We start from the raw sequence: 22784 nt of genomic DNA on the forward strand, positions 1-22784 counted from the left end.
CCTTGATAACAACAAGAATCTTGTGGCAGAATCCAATGGCACCTTCTCTTCTCTCAGCCCATTTGGTATCTACATTGCCACTGACTCTCTCCCATGACACATGTATCCTTCCTTGGCTTAGAGACCGTTTGTTCTGTAACTACAATCCTAAGTTCAGGCTCACTCACATACACGTATGCTACCCACACATAAAAGGCACATAATATAACGCATATATTCAATTATTTTATCTTATACCATTAGATTTTAAGTTTCCTGAGGGTAGCCACTATGTCTAACACATTCCTTATTACTCCCTAGAGGACCTGGTTTTAGAGGACCTGGTGTTTTACAATTAGTATGTTGTCTTTTGATCAACTTTGTTTAACATTTGAAAGCATTTATCTACTTCTGTCAATGTGATTCTATAATACAACATAAATATCGGTTCCCACAGGGACCCTGCACCATTACTCTGCCCCACGCTGATCATGGCAGCATTTTGTTCATTGTAGCATTTGGTACCTAAAATTGTCTTGCCGTATTGATATACTGGAAGGTGGTTCTGGGTGTGCCCAACTTATCTTTGGCAATGACATCACATGCTCTTCAAAAGAAAGGACTATGCATATTACAGCCTTATATCACATGTAGAACATTCCTCTCATTATACATTCGTTTGTAGTTTTCTATACAGAGTATGTATTCATGAATACTTAAGATAACTAGGGTCAGGAGTCATAAAATAGAGTACAAAAGCTTTAAGGGGGATTCACAGAATCTAGAACAAATTACCTCATTCTCCGTGTGTGTGTGTGTGCGCGCGCGCGCACGTGCGTTTGTGTGTCTGTCCTCTCATTCTCTACTTCTAGATTAGGTATTGTAATGACTTTCTACGTTCTACAAAGACATAAGTGGGGAAGTTACAATAATATTGGTAAATCTATCTATATTAATATCATGAATTGTCTCTTTTATAACAAATTTTACATGTAGACATGGATATGATTTGTTTCCTTATAGTAAAACAATTGGTCTTGTATAGAGCTGACTCTGTTCTTAAACAATAAAGGACATTTCTTTTCAAGAATTCTTGATATTAGTGCTTGTCTCAGGTTATGCCATATTTTCAAACTCAGGAAACATACACTTACTGTGAAGCGAAAGTATTTCTGTGTGAAGTTCAATTAATTTTTTTTTAAGTCCAAGTTCAACTCCAGCAAGTCCAGACTACTCAATACCGCTTTCTGCGACCGGCCACATTTCATAAAATTTTTCCCTGAGCATATTTATTTCAGCCTTGCTGAAAAGTTTTCTTTAGTGATATTTCATAAGAAAAAGATTTTACAAATCAAATAAACACAAAAACCAAGGTAGTAAACATTCTGTAGCATAATACCAAGCTGGTATAGTGGCCCTCCAATTGCTAATATTCTAGCGTGTCTTAACTACTTTAAATATATTCAATGGAAATTCTTTTCTGCAGTAAAGAATTGTAAAGACAGCAATAATTTTTCTTCCTAATAGTAACACCAACTGATCAGCAGTTTAATACTTTTCTATCCTGTTTCACTGACTTTCCTCATTTATTTTTAAGTCCTTTGCTTTCTGGTACCATAAGCGGTTCATCACATAGTCTCCAAAATGCACACTCACTTTATTGACTGCACAGTAGTTCGCGCTGCCATATTCCTACCTTCACACTGGTCTTTCGCTGCTGACAGCTGATACCCCTGCCCACAAGTACACCTGAAGGAGCCCTCGGTGTTTTTACATTGCCCACTTATGCATAGATTCCCTTGCTGGCATTCATCGATATCTGTAAACACAAACAATGGCAATTGTTTAAATTAGGTCTTATACCTAGAACATCCCTTTGGCTGAACTTTAAGATGATAAACTTACTGCCCTCACAGCCTTCCATGACAAAAATTTCTAAAAATAGAAAAAAGGAAAAAAAAACAAAAAAAGGACTACTCAGAAAAATGCAGTTTTCTGTGAAACGCGTTCTAGGGTTATTATTACAAAGATAATAGTACTTCTTAAGTGAAATGCTATAAATTTCAGCATGTTTCAGTCTACCAATATTCCCGGTATTAACCTCAGTATGCTAAACTGTAGAACACACATAAGTATTAATAAACCATGTTATGGATTGAATTGTATTCCCCCAAAATGTGTGTCAACTTGGTTAGGCCAGGATTTCCAGTATTGTGTGACTGTCCACCATTTTGTCATCTGATGTGGTTTTCCTACGTGTTGTAAATCCTATCCCTATGATGTTAATGAGGCAGGATTAGAGGCAGTTATGTTAATGAGGGAAACCCTGGTGGAGTAGTGGTTAAGTGCTTGGAAACTCTATGGCGCAGTTCTACTCTGTCCTATAGGGTCGCTATGAGTTGGAATTGACTTGATGGCACTGGGTTTTTTTTTATGTTAATGAGATGGGACTCAATCTACAAGATTAGGTTGTATCTTGAGTCAATCTCTTTGAGACAAAGAAGTAGAGAAGGAAGTAAAGAAACTGGGGGACCTCCCAGCACCAAGAAAGCAAAGCCAGGAGTGTGCTCATCCTTTGGACCTGGAGTCCCTAAGCTAAGAAGCTCCTAGACCAGGGGAAGTTTGATGACAAGGACCTTCTCCCAGAGCCGACAAGGAGAGAAAGCCTTCCCCTGAAGCTGGCACCCTGAATTTGGATTTTTAATCACCTAGCTATGCGAGAATAAATTTCTCTTTGTTAAAGCCATTCACTTGCGGTATTTCTGTTATAGCAGCACTAGATAACTAAGGCAGACAGAAACTTCTAAGCAAATAAAAACTATACTACCACATCAAGCTCCTCTCCATCTCTTTCTTTCATACTTTTGGGTATAGCAGAAATAGTATCAAATATTTTAGGGCTGAAAACAGAACCTGAAACAAAGTAATGGTTCATAGGCTGTAGAACTGCGTGAAAGAAGGTAGAATTCTAACTCTACATGAATTTAAAACCAAAAATGTAGGCAGTTATGGAGAGAAGCAGACATTTCTACTGTAATTAGAAGCTGAAGAACTATATGGCCAAACGGTCATGTTCAAGGACACTGAGTTAATTTTCAAAGTAACAAAAAAGCCAAAAGAAATGATGGCTGCTGGAATGTGAAAGGAGAAAGTGATAAGTGAACATTTAAAAAAATACCTTGGTTGAAGATAAAGCTATTGACTTAGAAAGAATATAATCCTTTATATGTGTTCTAGAAAATGCCATGGATACAAAGTTACAAAACTGAAATAAAGGACTAGCCTCATCAATAAGAAAACCCTGGTGGCGTAGTGGCTAAGTGCTATGGCTGCTAACCAAAGGGTCAGCAGTTTGAATCTGCCAGGCACTCCTTGGAAACTCTATGGGGCAGTTCTACTCTGTCCTATAGGGTCGCTGTAAGTCAGAATTGACTTGACAACAATGGGTTTTTGGTTCTCACCAATAACTTGAACACTTCTGGTAGAAGTAGAGTTCATTTCCTGAAAGTTTTGTTTGGCCATTGTGTTGGTCTGATCTAATTAGGTAATTCTAACTTGCCTATAAAATACTTAAGATGCCAGTTCGAGAACTTGTTGAGACCAACAATAGCTTATGTAGCTGGTTAGATCCCACATAATGTCTGACATTTGTAGTACTCTGGACTCCTTTTGACACTCTCACAGAAGACATAGCCTCAGGATGTTCTGCTGAATAGTTTTAGCTTATAAGCTTGTAATTATTAAAACATTGTAGGGTTGATCTTCATCTGTGCTAAAAGTTGGTTGTGAAGATTAGCTAAGATGAAAAACACGCTATGTTCAGCCTTATGCAAAACTGAAAAAGAGGTAGTTCCTTACTAACGACATATTCGAGTTACAACAACTGCACTTATGACCGTCCATTTTTGTCTTTCACATCTTATTGTTAGTAATATGTACTATTTATAAGGTTGTAATGTGTAATTGCAGCTGATGTTATTATTCTCAGATATTCACTGGCAGATGTTCAAAGATGGGATTTATAAAGATAATGATAATAAAAGGAAAAATGAGATTTTTTATAAAAGAAACTTTGTTATAAAGATTAATATGTAACTTATTTTTTCTAAAAATATTTAAAATGTAATTTACAATTTCTGCCAGAATAATCTGATTAACTGCACAGTTCTTTCCTTCAAGTATTATTGATAATTGCCTCTTTCCTGGGCAAAGATACATTTCTTAATCTCTAATGAGGCATTAATCTTGCAATCTGTAGCCTGATATAAGCAAGGCATTAGATTATTGCATGTTTTCTAAAACAGTTCACCCAAACTATTAATGTAACTGGAGTCCAGGAATCAGGAATTTTATTTAATTTTTCATAGCAATTACTTTAATTGGCTAGAAACTTTTACTCATTTTACTGATTGCATTATTGAGCAAGTCTTGGCTTCCAAATCCTAACTGTTAATAGAGAATTAAATAAGCAAGCTGAATTTCATTTTAAGAATTACTTTACACCTTTCCAATGCTCCAAGACTATTAGCTTCAGGACTGGTCGGCAGCAAAGGGCAGCCTACATTGTACTGTGTTTCAGCACATTCTATAAGATATTTGAGATGTCAGTTCAAGATCTTGTTAAGACTGATAACAGCTCATGTAGCTGGTTGAATCCCACATAATGTCTGATAACATTTTAACTCTTTTTGACTTTCTCATAGAAGAAGACAAATTAAGCACTCCCATGTGAAGACGTATGCAACAAGGATATACGCCAAGTACTTTTGGGTCTGCCAGACATCTTAGTAGCTTACTCATTTATGATGCGAAGGCTTTCAGAAGTAATTCATTATAAGTAACGATACACACATCTGGAATAACTGGAGGCAGCCCAGTTATCTTGAACAAGGTGATCTGATCATCGGGTCTTTAAAATGGCAAAGGAGAACAGTGGCAGCTTAATTCTACGGATTAAAAAAGCATTTTTCTTTTCTGATGGGGGACAAAATTCCTAAGATGAAAGAAAGTTTTCTAATAAAACAAGCTTACAAGGCAAACATTTTCTTTCTTTTGTGCCAAGAAATGAAGAAAAATGTTATTCCTCATGAAAGCTACTTCTTTATGGGGCTTTTTGCAAGTGACAAATCCAGCTCAGATTTAAAACAGAAAGTATCTCCAGGTATTTATAAAATTAGGAAATAACAATGCAAAAATGTACAGATACAATGAAGTCAATGAAAACAAGCAGTAAATTAAAATACAACATAACGTATTTACAATCTGAAGAAAGTCGTCAGTATATTTAGTGAGGTGAAGACAAAGGAAATGTTTATGACTATCATCAAGATGAGATTGGCAGAGGTGCTGGATGTTGGAAAGGCAACAGATTTATGATCTGGGATGAGTTTGGCATCCATGAGCCGGTGTGACTTGGGAAAATATTACGCGATAATAAAAGGAAAAGTGCTATATAATTTATTACAGCAGAAGGAAGTACTTCGATAGAGGAGTAAGGAGAACACATAGACCATAGGTGAGATTCTAAAGGAGATGAGGATTTTGCTGATACTACTGAATCGTAATGGAAAGACACCAGAATCAGGGTGGAGGGCAAAGTCAAACAGCAAGTAGAGATGACAGGCCTTTTCCACCTCCAAGCTTAGGCACATACTGTTTTCTCTGCCTATTAAATTTTCCTCCCCTTTAAAGTAGTCAAGCACTTAACCATTTGGGCCACCCAGGAACCCAAAATCTAATACACGGCCTTTTTTTTTTTTCCCCCTAATTAAACTTTGTACTTTTTTTAGATTTCGCCAGTTTTTCCATTAATGTCTTCTTTCTGTTTCAGGATCCAATCCAGGGTGCCACGCTGCATTTAGTTTTCTTGTCTCCCCAGTCAGTCATGGCTTTTACACAACCTGAACTGCCTCAAGGAGTACTGGCCAGATATCCTATAGAAGCTCCTCCTTCTGGATTTGTCTCATGTTTCTATCATGATTATACTGGAGTTATGGGCTTTTGGAAAGGACAGCACAGATTTGAAGTGCCTTTCTCCTCACATAGTATCAGTTGTTATGTGGCACTGAGTCGGTTCCAACTCATAGCGACCTTGTGTACAACAGAACGAAATATTGCCCCGTCCTGTGCCATCCTCACAATCATTGCCATGTTTGAGCCCGTGGCTGCAGCCACTGTGTCAATCCATCTCATTGAGGGTCTTCCCTTTTTTTGCTGACCCCTCTACTTTACCGAGCCTGATGACAAAATTCTCATGACATCACGGATGATGTTAACCTTCTTCACTTGGCTAAGGTAGTTATACTGCCTCTTAATATGCTTTATTATCTCTAATTATCTCTTGTAGGTTTCCACCTACCGCAACAAGTAAAAGTTCTCTGAGACAGTAAAGACTCTCAGTAACAGCTGCAGTTGGGCACAATGCTTGGAACATGCTGACTCCTCAGTATTTTTGAAAGGAAGGAAAGGGAGGAAGAACAGCTTCTGCAGTAGCCCAGCAGAGTTCTACACAGTTCGGAAATTATGAGTGGTCCTAGGTGGTGACACAAATAAATGGAGTGAATTCTAGGGTAAAGTTGTGCTGTGCTCTCATGTCGATTCTGACTCATAGCGACCCTATAGGATAGAGCAGAACTGCCCCATAGAGTTTCCTAGGCTGTAATCTCTACAAGAGCAGATCACTAGGTCTTTTCTCCTACAGAGCCGCTGGTGGGTTCAAATCATCAACCTTTCAGATTGCAGCTGAGTGCTTTAACCACTGCACCACCAGGGCTCCTTCTGGGATACTAGTGAGAACTATTAGAGAGGAGCAGGCTCAGCTGGGATGGTGACAGCCAAGAGAAAAGACAGTGGTAATAAGCCATTCATTCATCAAACATTTACTGTAAGCATTATACCTTTAGAAAGTCCAGTCCCCTAAATTTAGGAATGATATGAAGTCTGGAAACTTAAAGTAATTTATTTAAATTTGCAGAGTGAACCACTGGAAGAGCCAGGATTCAGGCAAGCAGTGAGGAAGGAGGTGGGTACTTGAGGCAGGTGCTTGGGTTGACACGAGCACAGAATATTCACAGGGCAGTTGTGCTACCAACTTAGATGGGTCAGAAAATGCAAGTTGAAGAATGCAGTAGCAACGGGTAAGTTTGGAATGTTAAGGGTGAGACTGAACTACAAGAGTTTTCATTAATAAGCAGATGAAAAGAAGCAAGTAGATAAGAAGAAAGAAGATAAAACAACAGGATGTGGAAATAAAACAGATTAAAAAAAACCCCCAAAACAGTTGCTGTTGAGTTGACTCGAACTCACGGTGATCCCATGTGAGACAGGGTAGAACTGTGCTCCACAGCATTTTCAGTGGCTGTGACCTTTGGGAAGTAGATCACTAGGGTCTTTCTTCTGAGGGGCCTCTAGATGGACTTGAACGTCCAACCTTTCAGTTAGGAGCCAAGCATGTTAACCATTTGTACCACCCAGGCACTCCAATCCAGATAAAGCAATCAAATAAAGGTTAACAGTGACTTCTAAAATTAGATTTTCATCCACTACTAATCCTGCATATGGGGGAAGAAATAATGCTCTTTAGACGATTCCCATGTCAAATTTCGTCTGAGGAGATGTCTGGCTTATGGGGTCAATAGTACACCTGTGGATGTGGACCAAGAGGAAAAGGACCTTGACAAAAGGAAGATGAGCCTAGTGTTCTGGCTTACAGCTTCAGATGCATGGTTGGGAGTGGCTGGTATTTAGTGTTAAGAAAGGAGCAAGGCACCAAATTCAAGTGCCTGGAAATTCCCTACCACCAGGAGAAGGCACTGCCATTCTTATAGGACATTACCATGTCCATTTACTGCTTGCTTTTAACTATCACCCTAAATCCCTCTCTTACTTGAGAAAGTTAATTAGGGAAGAAAAAAAATCTTATTTATTGCCTTTTTTCCTCTGAAGGATCATAAGCTGTTTTTTAAATATAAGAGCAATAGGAGAAAACAGAAAAGAAGCAATCTATAGATATGACCACAGAGAAACTTTAAAACAAAAGAATTATAAAATAAAAAGAAAAATTAGAAAAACCTTGGACATATTACAGTTTACCAGAAAAAAGGAATGTGGAGTCCCTGGGTAGTAAAGTTAACTTGGGTAACTGAAAGGTTGGGAGTTCAAGTTTACCCAGAGGTGCCTCAGAACAAAGTCCTCATGATCTACTTTCAAAAAATCAGCCCCTGAAAACCCTATGCGATACAGTTCTGCTCTGATACACAGGGGTTGCCACGAGTTGGAACTGACTGAACAGCAACTGGCTGGTTGGCAATATAGGTACAAAGCTACACAGATATTTATGTTTATACGCATTTTATTTGTAAAGTGTTAATTTACCATGACTTAAAAAATGAAAAACATGATAAATGGGGAAAATATTAACACAAATTAACAGAAGAGGAAATACAAATGTTCAATAAATATTTAAAATAAATGCTTAATAATTAGATGTATACAAGGAATTATTAAAAGGGATAAGGATATAAAATAAATACTAAACCTCAGAATTAAATACACAGTTTTTACTTAGAAATTAATATTATCCTGTCAAAATAGTAAAAAAATTCTGACTATCTTACTCGATAGTTCACACTTATGAATAAAGTAGTAATCCTAAACTTAGACACACTTTTACACTAAAAAAAGAGGCCTGTTATAGTTTTTTATGTAATAATGAGAAGTTGAAAAAAAAGTTTTTGGTTAACACGTGAAGAAGAGCAAAAAAAACTATGGCATAGCAATACACTGGAGTATTATGTAAGCTTTAAAACTGTTTGCAAAGATGAAAAATTCTTATGATAAGTGAAAGAAGCAAGACACAAAATTGTACATAGAATATAATTTTAGCTACTAAAATATCCATGAGATGAATATTCATGAGATGATAGGAGATTGTTACTTTATCCTTATTACTTTTGTGCACTTTCTAAATTTTCTATAAAGAATATTGATTGTTTTTCTTAATAGTAACTTTAACTGAGATATAATTCACATACCAATAAATTTACTTATTTAAAGCGTATAATTCAATGGTTTTTAGAATATTCACAGAATTGTGCAACTGCTTATATTGTTTTTATAACCAGAAAAAAATGTAAATAAATTGGTCTGTGCTTTACAGACACTCTCTAAAAATACATTGTTTTCCTTTATGTAAATAAATACTCTCATATTTTACCACAATGAGGAACCACTTTCAAGAATGCCAATCAAAATATGCTCCAAGTAGTTCAGTCAAAAGAAATGACAGGTAGCATGATTCCCTTTTCTGAGGCTAACCCAGTGCTGTCGAGTCGATTCCGACTCATAGCGACCCTATAGGACAGAGTAGAACCGCTCCATGGAGTTTCCAAGGAGTGCCTGGCGCATTTGAGCTGCCGACCCTTTGGTTAGCAGCTGTAGCACTTAACCACTACGCCACCAGGGTTTCCATTTCTAAGGCTAGTTGCTCTAATCTATTCCAAATGAAGCTCAAATGAAAACAGGAACTATGATCACAGTATTTACCTTTACAGTGCTTGCGGTCCGGAGTTGGGCTGTAGCCTTGGTGGCATGAACACATGTAAGAGCCTTCAAGGTTGGAACAAGTACCATTTATGCAGACGTTTGGTTCCAGGCATTCATCCACATCTTGAAAAATGTTGCATAGTGGAAAGCAAAAAATAAAAACAAAGAAAAAGAAATAAAACATGAATAACGCTGTCTGGTTACAAATGGAAAGAGTTAGCCTTCAGAAGATGGGCAGGTTCTTTAAAACAAACTTTCGAATTAGCCCTTAAAAGGAAAAGATGCTCTGTTACGAGCTGAATGTTTGATGGGTCTATACCTTAATTTATTTTCTGCAAAATAATTCAAAAAGGAATAAAACGGGATCTATGGATGAATTTGATGGAAGGCTTGTGGTGGTGGTGGGAGGTGGGCGGAGGGGAGAGGGAAGTTTTAGAGTGGCATCTTCTACAAAATAAAATTTTACAAAGACTCAGACATGCATTGAGGCCTGATGAGGGAACTGATGGGTTTGGTAAAATGTGAGGGTCCACAGAAGCAAAGATATAACTCATGACCCAGGGAAATCACAGAAAAGTTTTAACAGAACTGCGAAAAAGACTTTTGATAAAATGCTCTAAACTGGCAATGAATAAGTTAGAAACAATCTAAGGAGATAAACAGAAGCCTATTGGACAGTTTGAGGGTAGGGTGTAGGGTGAAGAGGCAGATAAAATAATAGCTAATCTTTATCAAGTATTTACTGCAGGCCCTAAATGCCATATGTATATATAACTGAATAACTTATAATTATTCAATAGCTTGTCCAAGGGTACACAGTTAGAAATCCTGAGTTTTGAATCCAGACAGTGTCACTCCAAAGCCCATCCTTTTAATCTTATTATATATTTCTGTCATTGGCAAAGTTAAATCTAGTGACAGAAAGTTAAACAAAGAGAGAATAATGAGTTTATGTGTGTTTTCATTATTTGCTAATAACACAGTATTTAATCCTGAAAATAACTGTCTACATTTTCACTGATTTAATTCTACAAACATTCACTAGGTTCCTACTAGAATATTATTATTTAAAAAGAAAGAAATTTGAATTTTATGCCCCACTTTAATGCCACTGAGTAAGTCCACTGGATGTTGAAGTGATATATATACAGTGTAGTATATACATATCTATATAGATATATATATAGATACATAGATATATAGATACATAGTGTAGCAGAAAAACCAAAAGCTTAAAGAGGAAAAACTTAAACCACAAAGTGCTAAAACTGCACACACAAAGTCAGGACTTAAGCTCAGTCTTATAACCACTGCCGTCAAGTCGATTGTCTTATAGCAGTCTATAACTTAATAAAACCAACTTAATCATAAGAGAGACAGACAATAAGGAGGAGAAGGCTTTTCACTACACCCATTTCATCTTGTAATGCTTGCCACAGAAGAAATCAATAAAGCTTTCCACCCACTCATTGTTGCCAGGCAGAGAGTCACAAGCCCATGAACAACGAAGATCCAGTCTTAATTCAATAATATGGAATTCAGTTTGCATTCATTTCAATTAAAACTGTATTCTTCCTCACAAATGGAATTCAGATATAGAGTATTACTAAAATACGGCAAAAGGGTGTCTGTGTGTGTGGGCTCACGTGTGATATGCATATTGAGAAGAGCCAAGCAACTGGCCCTGCCTAGGTGCTCTACGTCGCTTTCACAAAAAGAGTAAACTGACTCTCCCCATGACAACAAAAATAGCACTTCCAGCCTGACTCATTATCCACCCTCTCTTTGGTTGTGAGAATCCACTTTTGTAAACACTGAAAGCAAACAACTTGAAAGAAGAAGCCAAGCACTGGAGCCAAGGCAAATAATGGAACAGAATGAGCCTGGACACTAGGCATGGAAATTCCAGACAGCAAAGGGAAAACGTCAAGTCTAGTATCTGGTTTGGTTTAAACAATGTTCACAAGTTCAGAAGTGTATGGATTGATCTCTTTAATTACTCATGTACCAGGGAATATGATTTCTAGGGCTGTAGAACGTAAAGGCAAAATCAATTTCTAAGACCATATTTTCTCTAGTTAAATTAAGAGACATTGCAGATTATCATTCATGAGACATGTATAAAACTTCTATTTTGCTAGACTACCACCATGACTAATGATGAAGTAAATTGCCAAGGGTAGCCCGATATGTTTATTCTTTTCTTTACTTATTACAGACATAATTACATGGAACCAAAATCCTGTTAAGCCAATCATTTAAACGTAGATAGAACAGTATAAATTGAAAGACTACTTGGCCTTAATGGAGATTAAGCTCTTGAGGAAATAAGTACACAGTAAAATATCACTAATGAGTCCCTCTACAGAAAGAAGGTGTCTAGAGAGTGGCCACAGATAAAAATACTTGGTGAATGCAAATTGAGTGGAACAAGCTCAGTGTTATATCCTCAGCCCAGACCTCTCCCGTAAACTGCAGATCCATACATCCAGCTGGCCAATCTACTGGACATCTCCACTTCATGTCCCACTGGTACCTCTGATCTTCATAGCTAAAACTGATCCCTCACTATGCTTTCTTCTCCTTATGCTATTCCCCATATCCATATACGGTACCACCATTCACTCCTATGTCCAACCAGAAACCTAGGAGTTATCCTTTCTAGATTCCTTACTCTCTTTCCTCATATTCAGTTTATTACCAAGTCATATCAATTCTACCTTTCAAATATCTCTCAAATGCACCCCCACTTTATTTTATTCCTACCACTACCATTCACTCTCGCGTGGGTTACTGCTATAGTCTTTTTCTAGCTTAAGCCTTGCCCTCTCTAATCCATTATACAGCTTGCAGTCGGAGAAATCTTTCTAAAACACAAATCTGATCAATAGCGTTGCTCCTCTATATTATAAACCTTTAATTGTTTCCAGTTCTAGTCAAGGACCCAAGCTTGTGGGGCCCTGAGAGGTAATGCCAGCAGAAGGCCTGCTGCCCACAGTTATTACTTCCAATCCTTAGGAGGATCTTTCAGTATCAATGCTTTGGAAAGCAAGGTGGTCCCTACTACTCCTACCATCCAGCATCCACGCTCCCCTCACTCCTGTAGCAGAATATGGTTACGTCTCTGATTTTCTAAAGTGGAGCTCAAAACTCATCTTATTCTAGGATTATGACCTTCTAGCACATTTATATTATCCAAATTCTTATAATGCATATACATAATGAGTTAAACAGGCCTTTGTGTTTTACCTCAGGCAAGAAACTTGTTACCATGAAAAGCACAGTGTGCATAGGAAAAGGGGTTCCAAATTCCAAGCAAACAAACTTACTGATGGGCTTTGAGGACATAACAATTTGGCATTTGACATTCAATGAATTAATCATATCTCCCAGAGTAAGAAAGTTCCCAGAGGTTTGCAAGGTGAGCACTGGTAGATATGGCTTTTCAAAGGCTTATGAATTCATCTCTGTACTATCACCCAGTCCAAACTGACCCTCTCATTTACAAGAATCTTGAAAGACTCTAATAAACCCCTTGTTGAAAACGAGATATGCCATGCCTACAGGATTCCCAAGCTACTTATCTAATAACCGATCAGAAAAAGCAGTCAGGACAGTCTGGCATAATTGTCCTTAATGAACCCTGGCTGATTCTTTTAATCATCACTTCCTTTAAAAATGTTTCAATTTATCATTTGAATCAAACAGTCTACAGTTCTTTGTCAAGATGAACACCAAGTTCAGCAACCATTAGTTCCTGGATTCCACCTTCTTTCCTCTTTGGGGTGAAATGAGGACATTAACCTCTCTTCAGATCTGTGGCAACTTTCCATTCTCCACAATTTCACAGAGACTCTCAGATGACCAGCAATCCCACCTGAATGTTCCCTCATTGCCTTGGGATGTAATTTGTCTGGGGCAGGGACCTTTTTGGTATGTCCCTTCCCAACGACTCGAGGGCACTGGGTGGGTTTAACATCCTGGGAACACACCAGACTGCCTCAAGCCCCTCCCTGGTGAGCACACCCTCTGAGCTATGGAGGGTATTAAGTGGCTGACTCCACACAGCCATATTCTCCCAAGGGTCTTCCCCTTTTCACTTCACCCATCAGCATCTTGGGGTTCGTCAGATTCCTTCTAGAGCAACAATTTACTTGCACTACTTCCTGTATTTTCAAGTAAATATGGCAATGAGTTTGGTTGAATGAGACTTTCAACCTCATTTAATTCTGTAGTCACCAACCAAGGCATCAATGTGAGAAAAACCATTAGGACTGGAAGAAAACACCTTTCTATCGATATAGCTACATGAACATACAGGATCTGCCCCCTCCTTGCCCCAAATATGCCATTACTTCAATTATTTCTCAAGTATTCTTCATACAAAATCTTATATACTAAAAATGGTGGGAGATAATATTGGACAGAAAAGCAAGTGTTGGCAACTCAAAGGCAGGTGCTTATCAGCACGGGGTGATAGAAGAGCCTCAGCTACACCTGAGGTGCAGTTAATCCTCAGGATGTCAGGTCCCCTCTATTCTGAAGACGTCAAGATATGCAGTAGCAGAGCTACCAATAAAAATATGTTACACAATCCTCAAAGAGCCATCACTGCTCTTCAGAATCGGAGAAGAACATCTAATTCCACTGCGTGCAACCTAGACAAAAGAGCCAAGACCATCTCAGAGCATTAATCCACAAATCCCTCCGTTTACTGGCTTCCTACCTCACTTTTCTAAGAGAACATTTTGTCTTTCAGCAAAACTAAACTGTGGCCACCTATGGTGCAGGCCTGCCATCTCAAACTTCAGAATCCCTGAGCAATCATCATAGCTGTTTGCAAGAGATGACTCCAGCCATATGGATTTTTCCTTTCAAGAAACTCTTCTTTCTACTATTGTCTTCATTATATTGTCTTGTTCTCTAACTTTTATCATGTGGAAATGAGAGATACATGAGATATTGTACAGAACATGACAAAACACTGGATTAGAAGATAAAAGACCTGGGATCATGTCCTAGCTCTGATATTTATTACCTGAGACCTTAGGCAAAACCATTAACCATTAAAGACTGTGGCTAATCAGTTGCCTAAGAGAACTTAAATTGGAGTCAGGAAATCATCATTCATGTAAGTAGGGACTAACAAAGAGGGATTACTCTGACAAGATGTCAGAAATTTGTGTTACCTGCCCAGGTAACATGGTTTGTCACAGAATCAACTATATTGTTGTTGATAGCTGCTGTCTAGTCATCTCCAACTCATGGCAACCCCATGTATAATATAATGAAATGTTGTCCAGTTCTGTGTCATCTTAATGATCATTGATTGGTATGTGACCACTGCTGTGGCCACTGTGTATTTTGAGTGCCTTTCAACCTAGGGGTTTCATTGGCTAATTTTCAGCAGTAGATTGCCAGGCCTTTCTTCCTAGAATGTCTTAATCAACTATAGGGTTAAGGCAATAAAGCAAATCCAAAAGAGGCAAGCTGCATATATCCAATAGGTGATAGATTTTGTGTATTGTGAAGGTGAGCAAAGAAAGTGAACTAAAAGAATGGAAATGACAATATTATTATAGAAGGGGAGAAGCATTATGACTCCCAAGAAGCACACTTCCAGCTAAATAAAGATGCTCGGGAGTTGGAAGGAAAGCACAAGATTAGATTACTTAAATACACAAGAGAAGGCTCCTATGACGTACCAAAAACCAAACCCACTGCTGTCGAGTCAATTCTGACTCATAGTGACCCTACAGGACAGAGTAGAACTGCTCCACAGGGTTTCCAAGGAGCGTCTGGTGGATTCGAACTGCTGACCTTTTGGCTAGCAGCTGTAGCACTTAATTACTACACCAGCAGGGTTTCCTCCTATGACATAAAAAGTTAAAAAGTATGTAAAATGAGTTTACAGAAAGCCAAAGAAAAGACAGTTATTTAGAAAAACATAGCATATAATTTACTTTAATAAGTAACTCTTATTATTGCATTTCTTATATTTTAGGACAAGCAAGTGAAGAGGAGAGAGATGGCATGAGGGGAGGTAGGGTTATAATATTTACTGGGTCCAACCTTGGCAAAACACCTTACTAGGTGCTCCCTATCACTTATTTCATTCTGATCCTGTGAGGAAAATATTTTGATACTGGTATTAGAGATAATAAAACAAAGCTTCAGAGAGGTCATACTTGCCCAAGTCTGTCTAAATTGAGGGAAATAAGATATATTTATCAGAGATGCTGAAGGCACCCTTAAATAAATATTAAAGAATGTACTTTGGGGTGTGGCTATAGCTAGGTTTGAATCAGACTAGCTCTTCAAGAGTCAAGAGAAACCTGTAAGCTAAGTAACTCACAGGCTAGCTTCCCTCAAGAAAGGGCCAAGCTGGTGCAGCCAGTTGGAACTGGCCAGAACTCAGGGTGATGAAATACTCACTAGAGGCAGGATTGAGTGGGCAACAACTCCAGGCTGAATGTGAGGACCAAGGAATACAGTGTTGAATGATGAAAGCGGCTCTTGAGAGAGGACCGAAATCTCCAACTTAAAAGAAGAAGCTACACTAAGAGAAGAGCCAATAAGAGTTGCCAAAAAGCATTAAGGAATGATTTTTTTAGTGTTAGGCAGACCTTGAAAATGACAGATATTTTGAAGTGGACAATAAACTGTTCAGGTCATGTACTCAGAAATAAACATTACAAAAAAAGTGGTCACAAGGACAAGACCTGCTAACATTGTACCTGTTTCTGCTTAAAACAATTTTTGTCCTAATTCATAAATCAAAGAGAGGCATTGTAATGGACTGAATTGTGTCCACCAAAAATATGTGTTAACTTGGTTAGGCTGTGTGTGGTTTCCTCCATTTTGTGATTTTCCTATATGATATAAATCATAATTTCTGCCTGTGGTTAAAAGGATTAGGGTGGGATGTAATACTCTTCCTCAGGCCACATCCCTGATCCAATGTAAAGGGATTTTCCCTGGGGTGTGGCCTGCACTGGCTTTCATCTCTCAAGATATAAAAGGGAAGGGAAGCAAGCAAAGAGTTGGGGACTTCATACCACCAAGAAAGCAGAACCAGGAGCAGAGCATGTCCTTTGGACATGGGGTCCCTGCGTCTAAGAAGACCCTTGACCAGGAGAAGACTGAGGTCAAGGGCCTTCCTCCAGAGCCGGCAGAGAGAGGAAGCCTTCCCCTGGAGCCAACACCCTGAATTTGGGCTTGTAACCTACTAGACTGTGAGAAAATAAATTTCTCTTTGTTAAAGCCATCTACTTGTGGTACTTCTGTCATGGCAACACTAGATAACTAAGACAGGCATTAATCAGTAAGATCCCTGAATACAAAGAGGCCATTGATGGTTTCACCAAGTTCATTTAGTCAGTGAAAGAAGCGGAAAGTGTAACTGGTATCAACCCTGTACAATACAGATGCTGAAATCATGATTTTTAATGAAAATGTTTAACTGAAAAAAAGAGTGAAATCTACATGAAGAGCAATGATTTTTAAAAATATTATAATGTTAAATGAAAGCAATATTATGCAAAACAGTGCACGCATTTGATTATTCCACGTAAAAATATGCAGTCAGAAGAAGTCATAGGAAAAAGGAGGATCCTGGGATTAATGGTATGCAAAAGCCCTGTGAGGTAGAGGATCATCTCTGTAGATGACAACTAACAAATATTAAGTGTAGGATTTTTCTCTAAAATGGTCTAAGATTTTGAGAAAAATTTTTAAAGTCTTTAATGTTCTCATCGAGTGCCTGGGTTTGTGTTTGAGGTAACCCAGAGTGGCCTCAGAGAAAGGCCTGGCGGTCTACTTCTGAAAAATCAGCCACTGAAAATCCTATGGTGCACACTTCTACCCTGATATACATGAAATCGCCAGGAGTCAAAATCAACTCAATGGCAATTGACGGTTTTAATGTTTTCATACAGACGTTCCAATTAAAACTGGAAAAAATTCTATAAATGTATCCCAAAGTATCTAGACTGAAAGGATATAAGAGCCACAACTGGTCACAGGTAACTGTTACAGACAAATTATTATCAATTACTGACACTTGAAGTCTTCCCTGACCACGAATGGGCATCTCTCTCCACACATGTATCTCTCTCAAAGCTGCTTTATTTTTCTTCATGGAATTCATCACTTCTGATATAACATACTGTTTACTTCCCTCCACTAGAATGTAAGCACACTGAGGGGAGGAATTTTATATTATTCACTCTTAATCCCAGGATTTGAAGAAATTATGGCACTTAAAAGTGGTCAATATATTAATATATTTGTTAAATGAATGAAGAAATATATATCAGTTTGTGTAATCAATGAGCTCAACTCAATGGTAAGCTCAAGCAAGTATCACACATTTTTTAACGTATTTTAGGGTACCAGAGGTACAATGGTGAGAATTAAACTGTACAAAAGCACAAAAACAAAAAGACAGAGCTAAGCTTTCAGTAGCATTGTCAGAATGCAGTGGAAAAACCCTGTCAACTCATTGGCTCAATATGTGAAGAAAGGCACGTTGCAATGTCTGCTTTTTGTCATACTCAACTTTTTGATATTTGAAAGCTCTACTACTATAAAAAATTAAGATGGAAAATCCATTTTGGTACAACCTGTAAAATCCCTTCTGAGAAGTTTAGAAGATCTGCAAGTCCAACATGAACAATGAATGGAGCCTGTAATTATATCACAGAGGAGTGGCTTGATCGGTAGATTATACACAGCCTAAAAATTTACCCAAAGCAGAAGGGAAAATATTTTACCTACTTTTAATAATAGGACATGCATGAACTTAGCAATGCTTAAAAAGAAAGCTATTGCTTGGAACAAGCAGTGATTCTAGTCATCTGGTTGGCAAAAGTAAAATCACTTTTAAACAAGGTACTGCATTGCTGTCACTAAACCAGAGCAACATGGTCACCATTAGGTTGATTTCATTCACATGAGTATACAACTTCACTCATTACTACTACTCTACCTAGATAAAGATGCACTTATATTGAAGAGTAATCATTTGCCGATTTGGTCAGCCACGTTCCATTAGTAAATTCATAAATCAGGGTAGCGTTTACAGTAATATTGTGAATTTTATTATTTTAAGGTAAAGTTCAGGTTCTGTGCCTGGATTATATGAATCAGAGTGTGAAAATGTAAAACACGTATGGAACCGTGAGAGGCAACTAAGAAATTTGTGCCAAACCTAAAAAGTAGAACCAAATGCACTTTGTGAGTGGTACCAATTCAAGGCGCAATTAGTGAAACATTCACTCCTTCTTTAAATTGTTTCACAGTTCCAGCAGTAGTGACACTTGCTAACAGGAAGAGGGCCTCAGGGCAAGGGCTGCCTATACCAGGGCTAGAGGCTGAGCTGGTACTGCTTGGTGGTGAGGCAAAAGCTTTGAAATTGAGACTGCTTCTGCCACACCTGCACTACTCTGTCCCTTTTTAAAACAACTAAATGCCTTTCCAGAGCTCTCAGGAGAAAGGCCAACATCTTTATAACAGGAGCAAGAGGGCCTTGTGTTGTCTGCCCCCCACCTTGCAGCGAACCCCCGTCTTCCCCCCTGCCCCCTCACCCCATCCTCGTGTTCTCTACTCTTCAGCCAAGCTGGTCTTTTAGCTCTGGAACATGCCTGCTTGGTCCTTCCATAAGTCCCTTGCATATGCTGTTTCCTTGGTCCAAAATAGTCTTCTTTTCTCAAATCCTTTCCCCAGTTAAATCGCCAGCAACTCCTTCTATCGTATACTCTCCTGGCATTGCATAACCCTCCCAGCATTTGTCTCACTTGTACATTTACATTTACTTATGAGACATTTGGGTGAATGTCTGTCTCCTCCACTAGACAGTAAACCAAAATCCATTGCCATCGAGTGGATTCCTACTCATAGTGACCCTACAGTACAAAGTAGAACTGCCCCATGGGGTTTCCAAGGATGTAAATCTTTATGGACACAGACTACCACATCTTTCTCCTGTGGAGCCTTTGTTGGGCTTGAGCCACTGACCTTTTGGTCAGCAGCCAGGGACTTAACCACTGTGTCATAATTAAGGGGGAAAGCTAACTATAGCAGAGACAGAAGCCTGTCCAGTTTCAGTAGAGCTTCCAGACTAAGACAGACTAGGAAGAAAGAACTGGCGTTCTACTTCTGAAAACAAGTCAACGAAAACTCTATGGATCATAACAGAATATTGTTCAATATTGTGCTGGACAATATAAGCCCCCTAGGTTGCAAGGCACTCAAAAGACACAGTGGCCTCAACAATGGACTTGAGCATATCAATGATTGTGAGGATGACACAGGGCGACGTTTCATTCTGTTGTACATGGGGTCACTATGAGCTGGAGCTCTTTGGCTACTAATAATGATGACAATTAGAACCAAAGTAAACTTATCACTGTGCCTAATATAGATACTCAGTAATTACTTATTAAATATTTAAATGAATAAGTGAATGAGTATAAGGAGATTGTTTGCTACTTCTTTTGTATTTTTTTTTGTAATTAACTTCTATTTGTCTATGGTAGCTTCTTTTTATACCTTATCTCTTTTTCAAGCATTTTCCTCTCTCTCTCTCTCCTCCCTATGGTGCTTATTACTTAGTCTGGGTTATTTATCACATGCTGGATAACAATTTGTTTCAATCAGATTTTTTTGCCCCATCTGAAAGCTCACATCCTTCATGCCAACACATTTTCTTATTTCCTCCATGATTAAAAGTGATTTTATTTTTCTTAGAATTACATAAGTTTATTACATTCCATACTTTTTCATTTTAAGAGAGGGCTCACTTGGCATTCCACCATTCTATCAGAAAATGTGCAATATAAAAGAAACAAACTTTGGTGAGAACACTGCAGTACCTACCAAGGCATTGTCCATTCCAGCCTCTGAATCCTTCTGTGCATGGAATGCACTGATAGGATCCTGGAGAATTCACACACTGCTCATCTGGGCAAGTACTTGGAGTCAAACATTCATTAATATCTGAAATATCAAAAAGCTAGGTCACATACATTTTAGCAGAATATCAAAGCAAAAACTTACTTCGTGATGAAGGAAAAAAGAAACGTTATATCTACACTGCATTGGGGGAAACAATAACTGATTAAGTGATACGTTGGGTCCACACTTAAGTACACAACAATGCATGGTTAGGTAAACCCTGACTAAAATATTTGTACACATTCCAAGGAAGAGCTTGGCCCCAAATTCTTCAGCTGGCAGGGCCTGGCCACCTCACTCTGGGAGCTGTCTGGGGCCACTTTCTGGACATCAAACCTTTCAAGTGATAACAAAGTTTGCCAGAAAGAAATACAAAGAATGGGGATGAGAGTGAGGAAGCCATATATCAACCTGGTTAGGGGTTCTCTCTGCAGACATCACATGCTCTATGGAAATCCTTACTTTGGGTTAATGGACCCAAAAGCATCCTATATTTAAAGAGTTTAAAAATTTTCATACGGTAGAAATTCCTTGGTGGTAGAAAAAGAATGTTAGAAGACAGTGAACTCATCACGTATTTCCAAGATTTTACAGAAAACTTGGATCACATGATTATTATTTTTTTGTGAAAAATATCTTATTATTTTATACTCACAGCTAACTTACTAATCAGAGTTCTTTCTGATATGGGGAGGAAAAACACCTTAAAATACTTGAGACTCTGGTTGAGATCACTGCAACAGCTTTTGGCAGTTTTAAGAATGGTAAAACAACAAAATGAGGAAAAAGTAAGATACAGGATAGAGTTCACAGCCCAAAGTGTACCAGTGGTTACCAGGGGTGGGTGGAAGAGAAGAGGAAAGGAGGACTCCACACTTAGGGGACAATGAGCTTCTGCTAAGGATTATGGAAAAAATTGGGAGCACAGAAGGATGGTTGGGTAAGATGATGAACATAAGTTAATATCACTAAACTTTACATGTGAAGAATGGTGGCATGGCAAATGTTTTGTTTCATATATATTTACTACACACACTCACAAATATATATATATGTAAAAGATGCAGAAAGATTTTTAGTGGAGTGGAGGGAAGGAGAGTGGCAGAAGGCAGGAGTTCATGGGTAATGACGTTTCTCTTCTAGCCTTCACCAGTTAGTGCCGTGGATAAGAAGATTTAACTCCAGAATTCTGAAGATCTACATGGGGTCGTCAACTTAAAAGAAAAATACAGACTATTATCTACCACCGTTATGGTTTCCTTTAAAAAAAAAAAAAGTGTGGCAATCAACACACCAAAAGGTAGAAAAGACATCATACTGGAATATATCTGCATTATGACCGGCTCAAAAAAAAAAAACCCAAGAATTGCAATATCCTGGGTACTAGCACCATTTAAAATAAGTATTTTTCTACAGTTGGATTTTGAGTTTAAATTAGTAGACTTAATCTATGAATGTGATGCATATAAATGTATATATGACCAAATTTAAAAGGAGCGCTGGTGGCACAGTGGTTAAAGTGCTTGGCTGCTAACCAAAAGTCTGGCAGTTAGAACCCATCAGCTGCTCCAAGGAAGAAAGATGTAGCGATCTGCTGCCCTGGAAACCCAATGGGGCAGTTCTACTCTGCCCTCCAGGGTCACTATGAGTCAGAATTGACTCTACAACAATGGCTACGAGTAACCAAATCTAAAATATAATTGGTTTTTCAGGACATAAGCTGAAAAGTGAAAGAAGAAATGGATTATGGATAGACTAAATATCCATGGGTATTTGATGTCTTCATTGTGGTAACTTCTTGAAAACTATCTCCAACTATATATCACTAGGCATGTGTGAAAAGATGCTTAAAATGAAACAGTTGAAGATAATACTAAGAGAATAAGCACCAGGTCAGCATTGTAATTTACTTTCCTATTCGTGAAAAATTCTTGCCAGTAGACAATGACACACGGTGGTTGCTTTTAGGTCAGATGTTCTGGGACTTCTTGTTCTACAAAAAGATGATGCTTGCCAGTTTCATTTTCAACCAGCATTACATTCTCCTCTGGATGGGATTTTTTTTTTTTTTTTTTAATTATAGAAATACAGTCGCTAAATCAGAGAATGTCATTGAGACAGGTTGGTCCAATAAATAGGGTGCTGAGAAATCCAAGATAACTTCCCCAAATTCCTCACAGCTCTCACCCATAAATTAGGGACTACCTGCCTAATAATACTTTAAAAGAATAAGGATGCATGAGATAATGTCTGTAAACTACAACAAACTCCTTGGAGACTGGCACTGTGTGAAAGCAGCTTCATTG

The 22784-nt window shown here is 38.2% G+C and overlaps 1 protein-coding gene across 6 annotated transcripts in view; it reads right to left on the reverse strand.

The window, feature by feature from the left end:
- LTBP1 (latent transforming growth factor beta binding protein 1) overlaps positions 1–22784 on the reverse strand; it is a 740867-nt gene that overhangs the window by 146657 nt on the left and 571426 nt on the right. For all 6 annotated transcript variants that reach the window (XM_049870392.1, XM_049870391.1, XM_049870390.1 and 3 more), the window contains 3 exons: positions 20401–20520; positions 9523–9645; positions 1676–1798 (listed from right to left, as the gene is read on the reverse strand). In XM_049870392.1, coding sequence (XP_049726349.1) covers positions 1676–1798; positions 9523–9645; positions 20401–20520 — 366 coding nt within the window. The remainder of the gene's footprint in view (positions 1–1675; positions 1799–9522; positions 9646–20400; positions 20521–22784) is intronic.

This window comes from Elephas maximus, chromosome 26, assembly GCF_024166365.1.
Source record: "Elephas maximus indicus isolate mEleMax1 chromosome 26, mEleMax1 primary haplotype, whole genome shotgun sequence".
Lineage (NCBI taxonomy): Eukaryota > Metazoa > Chordata > Mammalia > Proboscidea > Elephantidae > Elephas > Elephas maximus.